The 20,531-nt window shown below is 42.1% G+C and overlaps 1 protein-coding gene across 1 annotated transcript in view; it reads right to left on the bottom strand.

Moving 5' to 3' along the window:
• RALGAPA2 (Ral GTPase activating protein catalytic subunit alpha 2) overlaps positions 1-20,531 on the bottom strand; it is a 282,968-nt gene that overhangs the window by 156,173 nt on the left and 106,264 nt on the right. Inside the window, exons 17-20 of the mRNA XM_004270420.4 lie at positions 16,335-16,472; positions 14,745-14,842; positions 9,878-9,968; positions 8,352-8,528 (exon numbers count right to left, since the gene is read on the bottom strand). Of these exons, the coding sequence (XP_004270468.2) occupies positions 8,352-8,528; positions 9,878-9,968; positions 14,745-14,842; positions 16,335-16,472 (504 nt within the window). The remainder of the gene's footprint in view (positions 1-8,351; positions 8,529-9,877; positions 9,969-14,744; positions 14,843-16,334; positions 16,473-20,531) is intronic.

Here is a 20,531-nt window from a genome sequence, read left to right as displayed (position 1 = left end):
GCTTTTGTGTGAACACGTTTACATTTCTTCTTTGTAAGACCAGAATCACAAACGGCACACGGTATTTCTCTGCTTGCTTCTCGCTTTTAGTGGACCACGTCTTCCTGTGGCTGCCTGAGGAAGGCGCACGTCCTCATGTCTGAAAGTCTTGGGTCCCTGACTTGTAATTCATAGTTTGGCTGGGTACAGAATTCTGTGTTGGAAAAGTGCTCACTTTCCCGTAGTTTCCTTTGTAATTTTAGAGTCAGCAGCGTTCCAATTCTTGAAATTTTTGGGGGTGAAAAATTATTAACTCTGGAGAGTTTCAACCTGTCTGAAACAGGTTGAAAAAGACAGTTTCTCTTTTATTTGAAGCTTCAGTAAAGCTAGGAATTGTCCTCTTAATTTTAAATAACTCTATTAGAATTAACCTATTGTATTATTTTTTAATTTTATATTGTTTTTGCAGCTCTGTTCCCTTTTTCACTCCCAATATTTTTTCCTTGATTTATCTTGCCTATTTGTCTATTTTATTCATGTCTTTAAAGAGTGGTCTTTGTTTTCTCTATTGCTTTCTAGTATATGTTATGTCCTTAGCTTTATTAGTTCCTTTTTTGTCAACTTCTGTATATTATTCTGCTGCCATTCTTTTCCTAATTTTTTGAATAAGACATTGAATAAATCAGTGTTTTTTGCTTCTAGTGTACACACCTAAGGCCACATATTTTCCTCCATATCAGTACTCAGCTACATTTCGCTGTAGTCAATTTGAAATATTTTCCAGTTCAAAATTTGATTTCTTTTTGGACTTAATTTATTTGAAATGCAGTTTCAGTTTCTTAATGTCGTTTTCTTCTCTTTCCTTTTTGTTCTTCTGAATTTCTTTCATCATATTCATGGAATGTAATACAGTTTCAAATCATGGACGTTTGTTGAGGCTTGCTTAATGATCTAACTGGTCAATTTCTGTAAATGTTCCATGTGTTTGAAAAAAAAAATCTCAGGTATTTTAAAATTAAGTTCAAACAATTTTACACATACAGATCTACATTCAATCAAGATTAATTGTATTGTGTAAATCTTCTCTTTTAATATTTTTTCTGCTTAACTCATCTATTAACGAGAGCTGATATTAAAATTTCCTACTATGATTATGGTTTTGTCAGTAGTTCCTAGTAATTCTGTCAAATTTCGCTTCATATATCTGGAGGCTATGAAGTTCATATAAATTCAGAATTATTGCTGTCACTAATAAATGACTTCTGCTTTAAAGTTTACGTGACTGACACACACAGAGCTACACCCCTGGTCCACCTTTCTTCCTATGTATCAATGTGTTTATTTATTTACTTAGGATCTCCCTGTACATTATGTATTAGGGGTACCTCTGGTAAACATCATATGGCTGGATTTTATGTCTTCAACCTAACCCAAGAGTTTCTGAATTGAATTGCAAGTTTAAATTGTTTATTTTTATTGTAGCTGCTGATTTATTTGATTTTTATCTCTCACATCTTACTTTTGGCTTTCTGTTTAAGTCACCTCTGCTTTGCTTCTCTTTCGAATCTTTGGAGGGGGTTTAAAGAGCTGTGTCCCACCCAGACACGGTGGCAACCATTAACCACCGCTGAGCATCATCTTGGGTGCATATATTGCTGGGGCCTAACCATAGAAATGGGAGCACAGTCTACGGATGCAAGGAGCTCAAGTAGAGGGATGAGCAGAGCCGGCAAGGACCAGGAGGAGTGGGTGGAGGAGGGACCAGGGCAAATCCAGGGCGGGCTCCGTGCGCTTCCCGCACTGTGCCCGAGACAGCTGCTGACAGCTTATTATCAATATATTCGTTATGGAAAGATGCCAAGACCCTGAAACAGAGGATTTGATACGGATGGTACATGTTGTCATGGACAGATCTTCCCAAATCCAGGAGCACTGTTCCTTCTTAGAGCAAAACACATCTGTATTTCCCACATCCGTATCATACAATCAACTGAGGTGACACAGATAATCCGAGCCGGAATCCCACACAGTGTGCCTGCAGACAGCAAAAGCCTGACTACGGCCCTTCTGGGCTCTCAGACTGCCTTTTACAAAACCTCAGAAGACAGGCTCGACCTCCTCACATTTACTCTGTAAAATGCGTGCAGTAGCATCTGACAGTCCAAGAAGGCTTGCTGAAGCTTCAAATGAACCTTACAAACCAACCTAAGCTCCCAAGTGAACAAGCAGCATGATACAGCATGTATTTTTCTCAAGAATGAGAAAAATTCTCATCCATGAGTCTTTAATTCCTTGAGGGGCGAAAAAAGTAAGGGAACTCAGTGACTTAGAGCTTTGCTCCATCCCCAACCATCACCCCCAAAATGCAGCCACCTGAGGTGGAGATTAGCCCCCAGCCTTCTAGTCAGGCTGGGACTTCCCTTGAGTGACAGCTCCAAGTAAACAGAGTTCAGGTGTCTTATCACCTACACCTCCCTGCTACCTGCCAGCAAACACATTCTCAGTTATGGAAGGATCCCCCCCTCCAAAAAAAGAATCTGTTTCAATACTGCTTTGCTCTCAGAAAAATGTATTCCTCAATGATAAAATTCTAGGTAGCATCCCCCATCACATTATCAAAATACAGGGAGTCTTTTCGAGGTATTTGAAACGATTGCATGCTCAATATTACTGTGAAAAAAATTTTTTAATGAGTTGAAATGTTTTTACCCAAAATTATTCCATGCATGGCATAAGTAACAGAACAGATGCTGACATTTTGCATGTAGATGGTTCCTCAGTGAAGCAGCACTTAATTAAGAATCGGGATTTGAGAGATTTCTGAAAATTTCATGTTCACCTTAAAAACACCAAACACTTAGTTCATTTTCTTTTTCATGAGCAAGCTAGTATGCTAGCCTAGCATCTTTTTGTTCCATTATTATTAAATGCTATAGAGACATTAACATTTTTTTGTTGTTGTTAAAGTAGGAAGTCTCGCAAACAAATAAAAGTTATATCATCTTTCTCCCAACACATACAGGACTTTAATACAGGAGCAATCTAAAGTTCAGAACTTTGCAAATATGCAAGGGATTTTAGCCGTGAGTTAAGTCTTGCTAATCAGTAAAACAGGCACTTAGGACCCAAGGGCGGCTTCACACAGCAGCAGTCTCGTGTAGGTTTGGTGGAGGGTTGATGAAACATAGCTGGTGCTTTGGAAATGATTTTCCTTTTTTTTTTTTTTTTTGCGGTACGCGGGCCTCTCACTGTTGTGGCCTCTCCTGTTGCGGAGCACAGGCTCCGGACGCGCAGGCTCAGCGGCCATGGCTCACGGGCCCAGCCACTCCGCAGCATGTGGGATCTTCCCGGACCGGGGCACGAACCCGTGTCCCCTGCATCGGCAGGCGGACTCTCAACCACTGCACCACCAGGGAAGCCCAATGATTTTCCCTTTTGAGTTGAAAACTTAACCAAACGCACAAACCAAAGGCTCAACAGAAACACCTTAGTTCTGGGACCAGAAAAATTAGGCCTAGACTTTTGATTAAAAGTGGAGAAGACACAGGTTGGCACTCTGCTGACCGTCACTGCCGTCTGACCCTCTTTCTCCTTCCTCATCTGCTTCCCAGGCACACGCAACATTCATGTTAAAGATTACAAAGGAGAGCAAGCAACTCCACGGTACTTCTCATCGTTATTTTTCTTTAGAAAGTTTTATGTTTTCAAAATAGATCAAAGCCTGGTGGAAATGCCAAAAATGTCTGCAACGGCAGAGGATGCTGACACACCATTCCTGTGAATGGTTTTGGTGGCAGGTAACAGTGATAATTAAAAGCAGAAGTTATAATTAAAAGCAGAAATGGTCAAAGGATTTTGATAACAACATCTAGAGGCAGAGCTGTGATAAATATACTAAACAAGAGACTTGGAAACTCAATCGTACATATTTTTTATGATCAAAAAAGGTTAAAATTTCACTGCTGTTTTTAGCTAACTCAAACAACAGCCTGCAGCTTAAAGCTTATTCATTCACTGATTCAAGTATTTACTGACTATTCCTCTCCTGCTATGTAGTGTCCTGGGAGCCAAGAATCAGCTGTGAACATGACCAGTGAGCAATGACCAATGACAATCCCGCCCCTGAAGCTTACCTTGCAACGGTGCGGGGGGGGGGGGGGGGAACACCACTGACCTTTCCCCAACTAAAGCAAAATGCTGAAAACCACTTCTTACTGAACTTTATCTTAAAACGTATCAGCGATTTGACAGGCACCTGGAAGGAGCAACAGAGCTGGCCCTTACCTGCAGCATTCTGCTAACCCTGAGTTCTTAAAGTTTCTCTGACAATGAAAAGGAAGTTTTCCTTATGCTGAAGTTGAATTAATGACTGACACGTTTCTTATGGTTAGCTTTTTTTTTTTTCCATCCCATTTAAGAAAGCCTTCCCTACCCCAAGGTCTTAGACATATTTTTAGAGGATATTTTCTTCCAAAAGTTCTTAAGTTTTCCTTTCCACATTTAAGTATTTTATCCATAGGGACCTGGCTGTGGGCAAGGTGGGAGGTAGGGAATCTGTCCCATTTTCTGCCCTGTGGCTAAATATTGTCCCGCAGGCCTTTGTGGGGGCAGTCCATTCTTCCCTTGTCAGACCTGGAATGCTGTCTCTTTCGTGTATCAGGACTCCGTGCCTGTGTGGATCCAGTATGTATTTTATACTCCATTCCCTTAGTCTATTCGTCTGTCCCTGTGATTAAAACTCCTTTTAAATAAATCACATAGCACTTATTGCATTATTTGTCCTTATCAGGATAAATGTCTTATTTTTGGTAAGCTCGTAAGTCAGTCATGGCTATGACTTATTCATCTTTTTATTTCTTATAGCATCAAATTCAGTATTTCTAGACTATAAGCTTATTTGCTAAATAAGAGATGAGGTCAACAGCAATACTGGTTCTTACCTATAGAGTCAAAAATACTCCCCCCTAGAAAATCATAAGCTCAACAGAACAAAACTTACGCACGAGTCAACTCTAATTTCTTATTTTCCGTATTCTTGACGCTCTGGCATCTGGGGCCTCCTTGACCAGGAAGGGACTGCCCGTCCCAGGGTTAGCTAATTCCTAGAGATAGCAAACAACTCCCCAGGGAGTGTGTCTTCCACATGCAAACCCCACAATCCCAAACCCAGGCCTCCCACCTACCTCCTCTGTCCAGCTCTTGCCATCAAGGGGATGTCCCTGTGCCCTCATCACCATGGGGTCCGGCACCAGGCAACCAGGGCCAGTGTCTGTGCTCTAGGATCTGCTGAAATTATCCCAACTAGCCGCTCCTGAGTCTGCATAGCCTGCCTTGCCTTCCCTTTCCCATGTAAACGACAGTAAAGACTGTTGCCCACGTTTTCCCCTGTCTTCCTGCCCCTAACCCTTGTGCCTCCTCATGTGCCCCCCTGCATGGCATGTCGTGCCCCTATTTCTATAAACTTCTTCCTTCATGACAATCATCTCTATGTCTCCATGTCTTGCCATACAAATCCCAGACACACTGTGAAACAATGCACCATAAATTTAGCTGCTATTCTCAGAAAACATGAAATGATTTAAATAAGAAAGCAAATATAAAACTGAACTGTTAGCTTGCCAATGATAAAGGAATTTAAGATTTTGGAAGCAGTTTATTATTCTAAGCATTTGATAACTGGTAGGATTATTCAACGAGAAACAGAGACACACTCAAATTGTTGGGTCACTCTCTTTGTGTGTCCTGGAGATCAGGGTAACATGAGTTTTATTTTGTCCATTTATGAAGAAATTGTTCTCCTAAGAACAGAAAGTTAAATTCAGAACTGCGATAATCCTTAAACCTTATCATATTACGGTTTGTCCTTTTCACAGATGACAAGATGAACTATTGAACTGAGTGTACTGATTCTCGATATTAGAATTTCAAAGAAGAACTAAGTATTTGGAGGAGTTAATCACAACAGAGTAGTGCATCATATAAAATTACCTCACACGAGTTTATTAAATTGAGCGGTCCCATGCACACTCTGAGATGGGATCAGAACTAATCTTCCCAGAGGACAGACAAAAGACATAATCACCCAATTTTCTTTCCTTTCAATAAAACTAATTAAAACTAGTCCTTGTTTAAGTAAATTCAACTTACTGAAAATTCAGTATTGCCTTTGATAGTACCACGAAGATGATTTCCGTTGGACAATCTGTATATTGGACCCAAAGAAGCCATTTATTCCATAAATGTGTTAATAATTCTCAAATAGTTCAGAGGGGTTTGCAGCTGTAATTTTAACAGCAGCGTAGAAGAAAGGAGTAGGCACAGCGCTGCATCTGGAGTCAGAACACTCTGGAAGCCAGTTCCAACTCTGGCACTTACTCCCCAGCGAAACAACACAATTTCTCTGGGTCTCAGCTTCTCCATCCCTAGAACAGAATTTGTATGACTTGGCCTGCTTACCATAAAAATCAAAGACGATGCCTCAGAGTTCCTTGTAAACTGTCAAATCCCTTATAAGTTTATGGTATTATTATTCAAAATCATTATACATGTCTATGTATCACTATATATATGAAGAATTTTAAATCATTTCCAAAAGAACCACACATTTGAGAAGCACAAATTATCAATACTATCCAATAATTTATAAAAGTCAGCACATGGCTTTGCCAATCATTCTCTCATTGATTTTGCAAGGCTCCTACCATTGGCAGATGTGAATACTTAGACCAAAAATGTCCACTATCTCTGAAGGACGGCATATACAGCATTATAGGGCAATGCGTTACTCATTTACAGTTAACTGGTTTGTTTTTCTCTGCTCGTTTTTCTAGTCTTAATTAAGATACACATTAAATACACATGAAGATTATTCTCCTTGGTCTTATCTACCTCATAGATAAAAGATTTTATCCAACACTAAGTTTTACCAAAAACTAAATTTTACGAAGTTTTTATGTTACTCCGTTAGGAACTTCCAAAAACATCAGGGACTGGTTAAATTTTATATTGTAATTACTGAAAACCAGTTTGCCTGGTTAAAAAAAACAAAAACAAAAAACGAAGTTCAAAGTTTTGCCTTGACTTCTAACTTTAAAATGATTTTTAGCATTTTAATACCACTTTTTACTCAACATGTGCTTCGTGGTTTGCTGCTGTTGTTCTCATCGAGGACGTCTATGGATGCAGGAAGGCAGTGGCCGTGGTCGGCATCGCCCTCGCTGAGCTCCTCAGAACACTAGTCTCTCCTGACACTTAGCGAAACAAAGCAAAACAAAAACCCAGCTTCTCTTGGTGTCCCCGTCCTCCCCTGTCACAAGGTAAGGGAACTGAGCCTTTAGAGGTTCACTTGCCCAGGGTCACAGGACGTGTGTGTGTGCGTGTGAACAGCTAAGACTGCAGAGTGCTTCCACACACGCTGCTCTGCGCTCTTGATTCAGGTGCTCACTCACTGATTCCTGCAACAACCCATAACACAGACGATTCCTATCCCCACTCTACAGAAAAGAAACTGAAGGACAGAGAGATTCACTGGCTCAAGGCCACCCTGCCATTCCTTGGCAGAGCCTGGATGCAGACCCAGAAAGTTCGGCTCTGTAATCTATTCATGAATCTTAGAAATACAGATACTCAAGGGAAAAAAGTTGCAAAAATACAGAATATGACAACATTTTTCAAAAGCTTAAAACCAGAATTAAATGATGTAGTGTTTGAGGAGACAGATATTGTGGTAAAATTATAAAGAAGTTAAGGGCGTGATTTTAGGAAGAACTGGGGACAGGGTCACAGGATGACGGGAGGGGAAGGACTTGAGAAGGGCCTGCTGGGGCCTCACTGGTGGGGCAGCTGTTCTACTTCTTACACGGGGTGCAGGTTTGCTGGTGTTCATTTGATTACTACAGTCCCTAACTTACACATGCCTCACAACTTATCTTGTATATATCAAACATTCTACAGTAAAGTTAAAGAAAACAGTAATCAATAAGCTATCCAAATTCTTTAACTTATCCTGGATTTAGGACACATGCCAGTTGGAAAAATCACTCTTCTCTGTTTCCAGAGTAAATCACATTTGGTCACGGATCGCAAAGCCTTGGCATGAATATCAGAGACCTCCTCCCATGGTGGACAGTGGGTGTCGGCACGGTAGGCCTCCTCCCTTTTCGGCCACTGTTTCAGCACCCTCTCCACATAGGACTCTGCGAATTCACAACTGATTATGAACAGGGGGTTGGGGCCGGCGCACCCATGTGGGAGGAGGGAGCCCCCATTATCACTGTGCTGAGGGACCCCTAGAGTTCTTGTAACTGGCAAACCCTGGGATCTCCCAACCGGTGTTAGCACCGGCGCCTCTTTTCAAAGACGCAGTTGGTTACCTGTGAGGTTGGAAGCATCCGTGGGACTGAGTTGTAACCAGTGGCGGGCATCGGAGTCAGTCACAGCATCCGTGGGCGTGCTCAGTTCCGGGTCTTCCTCGCAGATCTGCCACGGGCTCAGGGACAGCTCTGCCTCGGTGTTGCAGCCCAGAGCAGGGTCACTGCTGACACTGTCACCTGGCACAATGGGAGACACAGTCTGAGACAGCCAAGAGCAGGGAACCAGCATGTCCACAATCCCAGCACACAGGGAACTAAGCAGCTGTCCCAGCAGGAATCGTTCTCAGGACAGAGGCTCAAAAGGTGCCTGCGTGGGGCTCCTGGTCAATGAAACAGAGGTTCCAGGCGTGGGGCACGAGCAGTCCTTATGGGCCGTGCCACCTACAGCCCAAGCCGCACCCTATTCAGGGGTCTTAACTGAGTTCCCCCAGGTACGGAGAAGATCACCTCGAGTTCTTACGCTTTCTACCCTGACTTATTCAACTACAAAACGGGGGTGGGTGGAGGAGGGGAGGGGAATTGATTCCACCACAGAAGCGAGTTTATGCTGGCAGGCTGAAGAGCCCGAGGATGGCTTCCACCTCGTGCCTGATGTCTAGACTTGAACCTGGGGTGAATCACCCAGGATTACCGGGGTATGAGGTGTCCCACACAAAAGGTTTTCTTCAGTAGAGACTCTCCCCTTTAAACACTAAAAAGTTCTAATTTGTCATGATACAAGGATGCTTTCAAAGGCTGTGCAGCCTCACAGGACTAGTCAGTCTGACACAGAACAGACCCAGCCAGCCTGCCCCCCAAATCCCGTCTGCTCCACAAGGACTCGGGGTGTCCGCCCTCTCTGCCTGCAGCTCTGCCGGCTGCGTTTCGATCTGCCGCTGACAGTCCCCCAGCCCTGCCGCTTCTAATCTGCTGTCCGCTCTTCACCTGCAGAGAACTGACAGCTGTCCCAGTCCCCAACCTGCTAGGTCCCTAACTTTGACTCCCCTAGGACTCTAGAAGGTGGAGCCTAAGAGGCCCTGCTCCGCCCTCCACCAGGATCCGCCAAGAAGGAGGGGCCCTGGCAGTGGACCTCAGGGAAGCGGAGTATCAGGGACTGCATTTCACAGTATGTGATGGTACGTCTCAGCATCCCAGTCAGATTTTATTTTTTAAATACTTATGCCGTTGACTTCAAGGTACTTCTGAAGCTTTTGCTCCTAACCTGGGGAAACTTTCTGGGGAAGGCCGTTTCTCCTTCTGGGTCTGTCTGCTCACCCAGACATCAACCTTGGTTGTGTTTCTCACCTGGAGAAAGTCCCAGGGCTGGAAAGACAGGCCTCGAAGGTATAGGTAACTGACTGGATCTATTCAACTGTATGTGCACACTAACCACCCATCAATCCTGGGATCCCAGGAATAAAGATGTCCCATTTCACGACCACGTGCCTTCAGATGATAAGATATCATTCGAGTTAGAAAGTCAAAAGGGAACAAAATGCAGCCTCGCCGAAGCTGGAGGAACACAGACCACATTTGCTGGCACTCACTCTTCTGTCTCCCCCTGTATCTCCCTTGCGTCTGCTGCAAATCATCTTTCAAATCCAATTCAGCGGGGCTGCTGCTTCTTCGTACTGAGATCTTCAGACAGAAAGAAATATTGCATTTGGTACAGGGAAGTTTTCATTTTTATAAGACCGGTAAGTTTCTAGTCCACATTTCTAAAGAAAAAGAAACAAACAATAATAACGGGCAACAAAAAAACTGAATGACGTTTTGCATTGGAAGGATACGGGTTCACAAATTACCATAACTGAATTATAAATTACACAAGATCTGAAATTTAAGGCTTCTACTTTGTCAGTTGACATCCAATTAAAATGGTCTACTGAGGAGGGGTGCCAAGTTATATGGAAATCGTTTATTTTGAAATTCTACTTGTACCTCTGCTCTGGCACACATGGATAAGGGATACAATCCTCCAGGAAGCCTAAGTCCCCGTGGATGGCCAGGGTGCTGGCAGGGAAGGCAGAAACTCCACCCAGACTCCCAAAGGTCATTCAGTGCTTCCCTTGTTACGTGTGCAGCAGGCTTTCCTGAGCACCGCTCAGCACTGGACCGTGGTTTAAAAACAGGGGACTAGAACACTGTGAGGCAATTCGCATCCTCTAAAATTTACATAACTGGCTTGGAAAGACAAAACATACACAAATTACACAAAACGGTTACAATGCAGAGCAGCAAAATATGCGAGTCAACTCTCTCTAAAAGGTTTGCAGAATAAAGCATTACCTTGATCGGCTCACAGTGACAGTAGCTGTTCAAGAAGCAACAGACATGAGGTGGTAGAGAGAAGGCAGGAGGGGACTCAGGGCAGGAAGCACTGAGGAATCAGCAAGTTCTATGTGCGGGAAAAGAAGCCGATTATAGCAGGCCATGCAGGGCAGTCAGGTGAAAATGGTAGGAAGAAAATGCGACCACCTTCTACAAGAGGCAGCTGCCAGTGGGCTGCCAACATCAGGCTTAGGAATTTCAACCCAGTATTGACAAAATGAGCAACTGTCTGTTCCAGACAATAGCTTATTGTGATTAAAAACAAAACGAGAAAGGTTAAGTTGAGTAGCTATCTGCAGGACAGAGTTAAGAAGTTGCTATGGAACTGTTACAGTGACTCAGGAGTGAGGAGATAAGGCTTTTGATGGTAGAAAAGGAGAAGAAAAGATAAATTTAAAAATGCTGCAGAATGACAGTCAAGAGCTTATATGAGAGCTTATATAAGAGTTGTACATGGGAGTGGAAGTTTAATCACAAAAGGATATGAATCTAGGGGACCATGAGAATGATGGTGACAAAGGAAAGAAGGAAAGAAGGGAGAGAGGGAGGGAGGGAGGGAGAAAGGAAGGGAGGGAGGACAGACGGATGGACAGACAATGGATAGAGGAACTTGAGAAAGTTTCTGATATTTTAATTTTCATCTTTGGGCTGAATATCTAAAGCGAATGTGCTATAAGTGTGCAATAAAAATCCACGACTGGTGAGATGGAGGATACAGCCAAAAATGAAGATATATATTTAAGGCCCTCCAGTTCAGAGTATACAAAAAACATGGGATTCAATGAGCCAACTAAAGGAATGAATATTAAACAAGCAAACACATGAAAAGGGGGGACTAAGATGTATAATTAAAGGACAGAATAATTATTAAGCTAAAACACAGAAATAGGTCATAAATAAGATATTTAGAAGATTAACAGTATATGAAAAAAATATTACTCAGCCTTAAGGAAGGATAATATATGTCTAATATGACAGTGGAAATATACCCAGGATACTTCCTTAATTGAAAAGCAGAATGTGGGCTCTTCTGCTTCTGATTCTCTGAGAGATGAAATATCCTCCCACTACAGAACTAGAACCTACATAAAAATTTGGGGCTCACAGGAAGTAAAATAAACCTCCAAGTGATCCACACCCTCTCCCTACCCCACAAAGCAAACTGAAACCAGGGCAGTGAAATGCGGCTACTTTAGGGGTAAATCTAATGTTACCACTCCCTGTGGCAAAAGGACCAAGAGTCCAGGATTAACAGCACTCCCTGTTTCCTGGAAGAAACAAATGAAAATGTTGCCCTGGTGAAACTTCATCACTTCAGATATCCAGGTTTTCTGTAGATTCAGATGAGCCAGGTAGGAACTCACAATCAAAGATCACCAAACAGCAAGGGAAATAAATAAACCACCATGCACAAGAGTCTCAGAAACAACAAATATCAGACCGATTTCAGATAATGATAAAGAATTTAGAATAAAATAATCTGTGATTATTTTAAAGGAATAAAAGATGGCAATCACAAAAATGAGCAAGCAATAAGAGATTATGAGAGACTGCAAGATATACTTGAAAGGAATTAACCTGAACTTGCAGAAGCAAAAGGTATAAGTGTTGAACCAAAATACTGAATGAAAGTATTAAACAGCAGACTATTTATGAGTAAGGAGAGAATTATTGAACTGAGTGAAGATCTGATGAACTACCCAGAATGCACCCACATAGCCAAGGAGAATGGAAAATATGAAAGGGGGCTTGAGAGACATGGAAGACAGAATGAGAAGGTCTAAATATATTTCTACCCAGAATTCCAGAAGGAAAGAGCCAGAGAGAACAAAAAAGAGGCAATATTTGAAGAAATGGTTACCAAGAATTTTCCAGAAGCAATGGAAGAACAAGTATTCAAAGACACATGGCACATATACCATATCCAAAACAGGACAAACGTATAGACCAAAAGAAAATGCACCTAAATATACTGTGGTGAAACTGAAGGACAAGGAGGAAGAACAACAAGGAACAACAAATAGACAAGATGAACAGAAGACCTCTCAACAGCAACAACGAGAGACAAAAGATAGTAGAAAAGTAGCTTCCATTAGAAGCGGTGGGAGGAAGGAAGAAGGAAGTGGGGGGACTATGGTAATTAAGACAGAGAGACAAAGAAACCAATGATTCAAGAAGCACCAGAATAAAGCCTTACACATCTGGGAAGCAGTATATATGAGAGAAAGGTAGCATTCAGATTAATAAAGGAAAAATGAATTCAATATATGGGACCCAGAAGTAGATATACATGTGGGGAAAGAAAAATGAAATTGGATCCCCAGCTCACTCCATGAATATCAACTCTAGGTAGCTGAAAGACTTAAATGTATAAAGCAAAACTGAAACACTTATAAATACAAGGTAAATACTTTTATCCCTGTGCAGTTGATATTTTAAAATTTTCATAAAACATAACCACAAAAATGATAACCAAGAATATCAAAATTAAGAACTTCTGTTCATCAAAAGACAACATAGAGAAAGTGAAAATATATGCCAGACACTGGAAGAAGATATTTGCCAGAAACATAACCAACATAGGATCAGTATTCAGATTATATAAAGAATTAGTACAAATAAAAGAGAAAAAGACAAAGAAATCAATAGGAAAATGGAAAAGACATCAGTAGGCATTCAACAGATGAAAGACATACGGCCAATCAACATAAGGAAAGATTTTAAACTATTAGTAATTTGAGAAATGCAAAATAAAATGAGATCCCATTTCCACCCACCTGACTCAAAAGATTTAAAATCTGACAATAGTAAGTGTTGACAAGAATGTGGATGAATGGTAACTCTACACACCGCTGGTACATAAGTGGTACAATCACTTTGGAAAAATACACATTCTTTTGTAAAGAACAACATTATGCTGCTCTGTGACTCATCAATTCCACTCACATTCTTGATGAAGAACGTACATAGCTTCACTTTTCATTTAAAAAAAAAAAGTGAAACAATCTAAATGTCTGTCAACAAGAGAATGGGAAAGTAGGCTGTGGCCTATTCACAGTGGAGTATCATACAGCAAAGAAAGCAATGAACTAGGGCTACATGCTGCAATGTGGACTTAGAAATACATAATAATGAGTGAACAAAGCAATAATACCACTTTTATAAAGTTTAAAAATAAGGAAAACTAAAGGACATATTGTTTGGAGATACATACATTTTGAGCAAAACTATAGAGCAAAGCAAGCACATGATAAACACAAAGCCAACAGAAAGCTGCTCTCTGAGGGACCAGGATGAAGCCCACAGGCCACGGCAACAACACTGCAGATATTCTAGTTCCTAAGTTGGTGGTGAGCCTCTGGGTGTTTATCTGATAATTGAAATATACACATATAATATACGTATACATATGGAATGTGCAAACTGGTATATGTCCTTTACAGAAATGAAGACAGAGGAAATTTAACACTCATTAGCTTCCAGGCAGGGCAGAGTAGGGAGAGACTTTCTTTGTTTATTTTGTACCTTTCAGTGATGTCTGAGTTTTCTATTCATATATACTAATTTTAGAAAATGAATAAATAGGAATTATCTGCATGAATGAGTTAGGGTTACTTTTTAATTTTCTTCTTTATACTTTAAAGTTATGTTTTAAAAAAATAATAAATGCTATTTTAGATTAAAAAAAAAAAAAAGAAACTGTAACAGATCTTTGCAGCATCTCACTTATCTAGGAACTCATGTCAGGTGGAGGCTACAACCTCAAGTGATATCAGGAATAGGGAATCTGAACGTTTGTTTGAAGGTAAGGATGCTCCTTAAAAATAGAAAGGGCACATACAGACCAGATGGTAAATTCTGTTTTCATGTTTATTTTTTCCCTATTTTTGTAATTTGACTGTAATTTTACATAGAAAGTAGGCAAGGCTTTAAAAGGCCTCAAGGTCATTTGGCCCTAAAACACATCCAAATGGAAAAAAGTTTTAAAAGATAGCATCACACCACTAATAAATTTATGTATTGTGGCAATAATTTGTATGTTTATTTTTAATGACAAATGGATATATTTTGAAAAGATCTTACTGTTATTCCTTCATGTTCTTTCTTCTCATGTCCTTTGTTCTCCTGAACAGGCCTGGGCTCTGAAGAACTCGCATTCTGTGCATTTTCTACCTTTTGACCTAGAGATTTGGGAGAGGGGAGAATCAACAGCAGGAATACTTCAGATGGTAAAACTGGAAAAGGTTTTTATACGTAGGTAATTATTAAATTTAAGTATCCTAAGATATACAAAAGAGAGAGATCTGGGCCCAGCACACGGGTAGCCTATGGATCACGTCTGCTCCATAGACCTGGTCTCTGACGCACAGACAGCTTCACTGTCTTGGGTTACGTTACCCAGGGTGCAGGCAACAAGGCCTGTCCCGGAGCCTCGGGGAAGGGGTCTCAGACAAGAGCTGCCTGAGTCAGCCAGGCAAGCTGAAGGGGAAAAGAAGCAGTGAGGTGGCTCAGCGTTGCTGGCGAGAGAAATAACCAGTGTCAGTAATAAAAAAAGGGAATATCACCACCAAGCCTGCAAAAGGTAATTTAAAAGATCACATTCTATGAGTAGTCTGGGGCCAATAAATTTGAAAAAAAATTACATGAATTGAACAAATTCCTAGGAAAAAAACACAACTTATCCAAAAGAAAACAGGAAAAAGAAAATATGAATAGTCTTATAGTGATTTAAAAATTTGAATAGTACTTTAAAATCTTCCTAGAAGAAAACTCCAAGCAACCGATGGATTCTACCAAGTATTTAAGGGGGAAAAAAAAGTCATAATGATCTTACACAAAAACTTTTGGAGAAGAGAAAATCTTTCAGATAATACATTTCTCAAATTATTTTTACTGTATTTTCTTATTTCAAGAGGATTTCTAAGAGGGGATACTTCCTACGCATTTGATGAGGCTGGCATGACGTTGACATTAAGGACTAGGGGATGGCTGGGTTGATTTCTTCTCTAACCCATGAAACTAAATAAGTGTGTTCACTGTTGCAAGATACGTTTAAACATGTGCTTTCACTGTAAAATACATTAGTCACTGTTTACAGGTCTAACCATCTGCCTCTTTGCCCTCCACACCAGTTGCTGCTAAAAGCTGTTGGAGAAACTGTGTGGGTTAATGCTATTACAAGTTATCATCTTCAACCTCAGCAGACTCTGCACACTGCTAATAAACTCCTTCACGAGTCTGGTCAGCCTTCCATTCTCACTGTCGACGTTCACTGTCGACGTTTCTCCTCGCAGCCCTTTCCTCCCCCCTCACACCTCTCCTCCCTGCCTCCGCCCTAACTTGCTGCCTTCCCTCACCCGTGGTGAACATTCTCTACCTCCCGCCCACTCCAGCCACTCTGGACTTTTTTCTAGTCCTCAAACATGCCACACTTGAAAAAAGTACACACACACACACACACACACACACACACACACACACACACAATTTGGATAGATTAAAATAAGTAGTTAAAATATTTCATTGCCAGAAATCACATCCTTGCAAATCAACTTATAAATTCCCTTGAAATAAATAGAGTAGAGTTAGGATAAATGTAGAAAGCCACACGACATGCAGCCCCTTCCCGGCCAGAGTCTACGGTCCCGTGTGAGTAAGGGAAGCTGCTGGTACCCGGAGGGGCCTCTGAGCACAGTGGCTCCGTGACGTCAGGGCTGCTGCTGCTCCGAACCATTGGCTGATGCTCGGCTGCTGCCAGGGGGCCGGATTCGGCTGCAGCTGCATTTTCCGGCTGCGGGCATTCTTCCACTTCTGTGGGCATTGACACAGAACATGCAGGGATGTATTTCAAGATTTTAAAAAATAATTTCACTACTTAAAACAACTGATTCTCAAAATCATAGTTTTAGATACTATTTTTTTCCACAAAAATTGTGCAGTAAGATCATTGTCTTTCACATCATAAAGTTTTCTACACTTGTTAACAGTAATATTCCACTCCAAGTGTACATCTGCTTTCTAAGTTCTACAAAGCATTTTCTTTCAATCAAAGTGAAGAAAACAAGAAGGGAGAGCGAGCAGAATGGTTGAGAACTGTGAAAGTCATTGGAGTTTCAGGGACAGGCATGTCAAGGGAAGAGGGATCCGGGAGATGCGAGGGAAGGTCACTTACATGTGCAAGAGTGGGACATCAAGTGCACGCGCGTGCGCGCGCGCACACGCACACACACACACACACACACACACACCCTAAAGGAAGATAAAAAGAAATGGGAATTTCAACTTGATTATTCTTTTTAAGAGATAAATGTACAACTGTCTAAAATAAAATACTGTAATTATTTAATGACATTTCACCAAATGCAAGGTTGAATTAATCACTAAAGTACAAAAACGACCCATTGGTGTTTTTAGAGAATCAATAAATATATGTCATAAAATAGAAAACCACAGCTGAGCACTGACCACTGGGTGATCCCAGCTAGGATATCTATGAACCATATTCCCCTAAAGAAGGGAAGTCCCTCCGAGCTCGTTTCTAAACTTCACGGTTCATTTTAATCTCCAAAGACAACCCAAGGTGCTGAAGAGTCACCCCACCACCTCTCTGCAGCTCCGGGGTTCTATCATCCCTCTGCTCTGGCATTACCATCAGACTCCTAACTTGTGGCCTCAGAGAGGTCCTGCTACAAGAGAGATGCGACCGCGCCACTCCTCCTGCGGAGGCCCCAGGCCCCCATCACTGTCCGTCAGGCTTGCACTCCAGGGCCCCTAGAGGTCACCCCACAGGCTTGATCCCCCACCAGGAGCTCTCCCTCACTTTAGTCTTGAGCAGGCCCCGCCCACACGGCCCCTGCAGCTCCCCCATCGAGGCTGACCTCCCCCGGGCCGCCCAGGCACCCCTCCTGTAGGACTTGCCACGTGGTCCTTGCGTGTGACCCCCACCGCTGCCTGTGCCCCAGGCTCCACACTCCCCCGTGCAGTCACGGAACTCTACACCCAGATTTTCCCCAAATTTTCATTAGCTGAAGTTTCAGTCCTTTTAAAAAGGGACTCATCAAAATTCAGCCTTACCTGGAAGTGTCACCTGCTTCCTCACCTGAAATGCAACTCGCCACCAAGGTGCCCCCATTCTGTGTAACCCTTTCACCAGAGCCACAATCCAAAGGGCTGGTCGGCCCCAACCAGGAAGGTGTATGTAGGAAGGTTCTAAATATAACACGGAGGATTTCACCGAAGGACTGCTGCTTTTACTTTTACTATCCACATAAAAGCTCCATTTTTAAGTACACTGATACAAGTTACCAGGCCTCAAAACCGTGAGATGTGTGTGATCCCTCGCTTATAATGCAAAGTCCCGGGCCACATTCTCCATTCAGATACTGATGGGAGGCTGGGCTTAGGGGACAAGCAGAGTAAGGGAAGGTGGCAGGAGCAGACAGACCCGTTACAGCCTCGTCTTTCCAGGCTGTCTCTGCTCTTCCCTGCTCCTGAACAGCCACGAGAAACACCGGACATCCTAAGTGCTCTGGGATGCTCCGCCCAGCATCCCGGAGCAGAAACCAGCCCCCTCGGCTCTACTCCCAGGCTCCTCAGCAGCGGGCAACAGAAGCCAGATGACCCCGCGGACCATCCTTCCCACTGTCTTCTTTCATTGTTTATTCTAGTTATGCAAGATACTGACGCCTTCTGGGAAGGGTTTCTACTTGTTAATGAACCTGCTTGTAAATCCCAGTCAGCAGGTCAGCAGAGGGAGCCCAAGAGCTTCCTACTTCTCTAAAAGATAACTGGCACCCGCTGGTCTTTAGGGACAGTGGGAAGAGTGGGTTTTATTCCCTTAAACGTGATGCCAAGAACTGGTAGATGTTGGTTTCTGGCCTCTGAGCAGAAACAAATAAGAGCGGGGCCAACAGTGGCAGCATCATTTTCAAGATAAAGAACGACGCCATCTGGTGGGATGCAACAGAGCCACAGGACCACGGCTTCCAAACTCGAGTGTCCCCACTGGTCCTCAGACAACAGACAGACGAAGAGCCTGCCATGGCCAGCTGGTCTGCCTTCCCAACAGGGTGGCCTGATGTGGCTTTAATGCTCTGTTTTTGTAAACCTGTTGGTAGGGCCTTCTCAGATGGAGGAAGTCCAAGCCTGAAGAAACCATGGGAAGAGGTGGGACGGGAACTGCCGAGAAGAGTGGGAGGGAAGGGGAGAACCATGGGTCCAGGGATCTGTCAGGCTGTGTGGGGACGGTGCCCTGAGCTGTCCCTATACTTGGCTGTTATGTTGACAGAGTGTGAAAAAAAGGATATAAATTCTCCTTATCCCACAAGTTATATATATGTACACTTTTTGGCCTTTTCTCATACTTTGTACTAAGTATATACTCAAGATTTGTTTTGTATAGATGAACAAATGAATATCAGAAACATTTTCTTAATACCTTTTTCCTTTCTTTTTTAAACAGTTCTCGAGCTCCCTCTGCTGGCTTTTTATTTTTGTTAAGGCTGCACCCCTTCTACAGGATCAGCTGTAGCAAATGCTCTTTCATAACAGATTAAAACCATTTAACACTGATATGCAAATATCAAGGTAGAGGATTATCCGATATGAAAAGTATAAAAAGGACAGTCTAGGTTATATAAAAATTGCGTTATAAATTTTGGGAGGTCTAATGCATTCTCTGTTTTGACTATCACACAATTTGAATCACTCCAAAGAGCTGAATTCTATGTCAGATTCACCGAATCATTTACTTTCTCTCAAGCAGAGCTAACCCAATAACCCAAACTCTGAAAGCACCAACTTTCTAGCTTCTTGATAGTGTACGTTACACAACACCAACACCATTACTAAATCATTGCTTTCTAAAGCTCATTCAAAGCACCAGAAAAATGATCGAACAAGGATTAATTTCATTTTTTCCCACACTGAGAGAAGAATTGGCATGATTAAATTAAGTGTGTAAACTCTTCAGAAACTTCTACTTATTCAAGAATCTGACTACTTTTCAAAAGAAATTTCATTCACTCTTTAATCTAAGCCTTCCTTAATCCATCTTATTAAACATACTGAGACTCATTCTTCAATCACCAAAGTTCTGGGTTCCATTTACCCCTCATATGAGGTTGCACAAGCACAATTAATTGTGCCATTTCCTAACTTTTAAAGCTGTGCACTAACCAAGGTGACCCTATGAAAAGCAAAGAGACATAAATCAACTCAGCATCTTGACGTGTCCCACAAGGACCACAGGTGAATCAGCCCGAACCCTGCCCACAAGCACATCCTGATAACTGGGCGCTACCTGGAAGCCAGAGAACCAGATGCAGACGCCGCAAAGCGAGACTTTCAATCAGGTCCCATGAAGCCTCTTTTGGAATGAGGGAAGATCACTGATCCTCTAATTACGACTATTACAATATCCCCCAAAGTAAAATAAAATCTACCGTCTGCATGGCCTGTAAGTGCTACAGATTGATAAATGTCCCAACATAAAAGCAGTTAAAATTGCAAAACAGCTAGAAAGAATTGTTTCCACAAAGGAGAAAAAAAGGAAATCACTGAAACTGCCAGTTCCACCCCCACGTGTTCGCTTATGCAGCTATTCATACTAATTAACGGAATATAGGTGGTTGTGACTGTCCCAAAGTTCTGCTGCCACCAAATAGAGAGCCCCAAAGGGATCAGAATAAGACATCACAGTGGGTGAAGGTAAGTAACTCTCTGTAGTTTCGGTTATTAAAACAATTTTGGTGGGTTGAATAATCATATAGACAAGGGACAAAACCAAGAAATGTTAACTTAAATGAAAACAAAATTAGCAATCATCCTCTAGTAAAGAACGTGTGTCCAGAAGGTCAACATTAAAATTGC

This window comes from Orcinus orca, chromosome 16 (genome assembly GCF_937001465.1).
Source record: "Orcinus orca chromosome 16, mOrcOrc1.1, whole genome shotgun sequence".
Classification (NCBI taxonomy): Eukaryota; Metazoa; Chordata; class Mammalia; order Artiodactyla; family Delphinidae; genus Orcinus; species Orcinus orca.
Note: the sequence above shows the minus strand (reverse complement) of the source record. Positions and strands in the feature narration are given on the sequence as shown.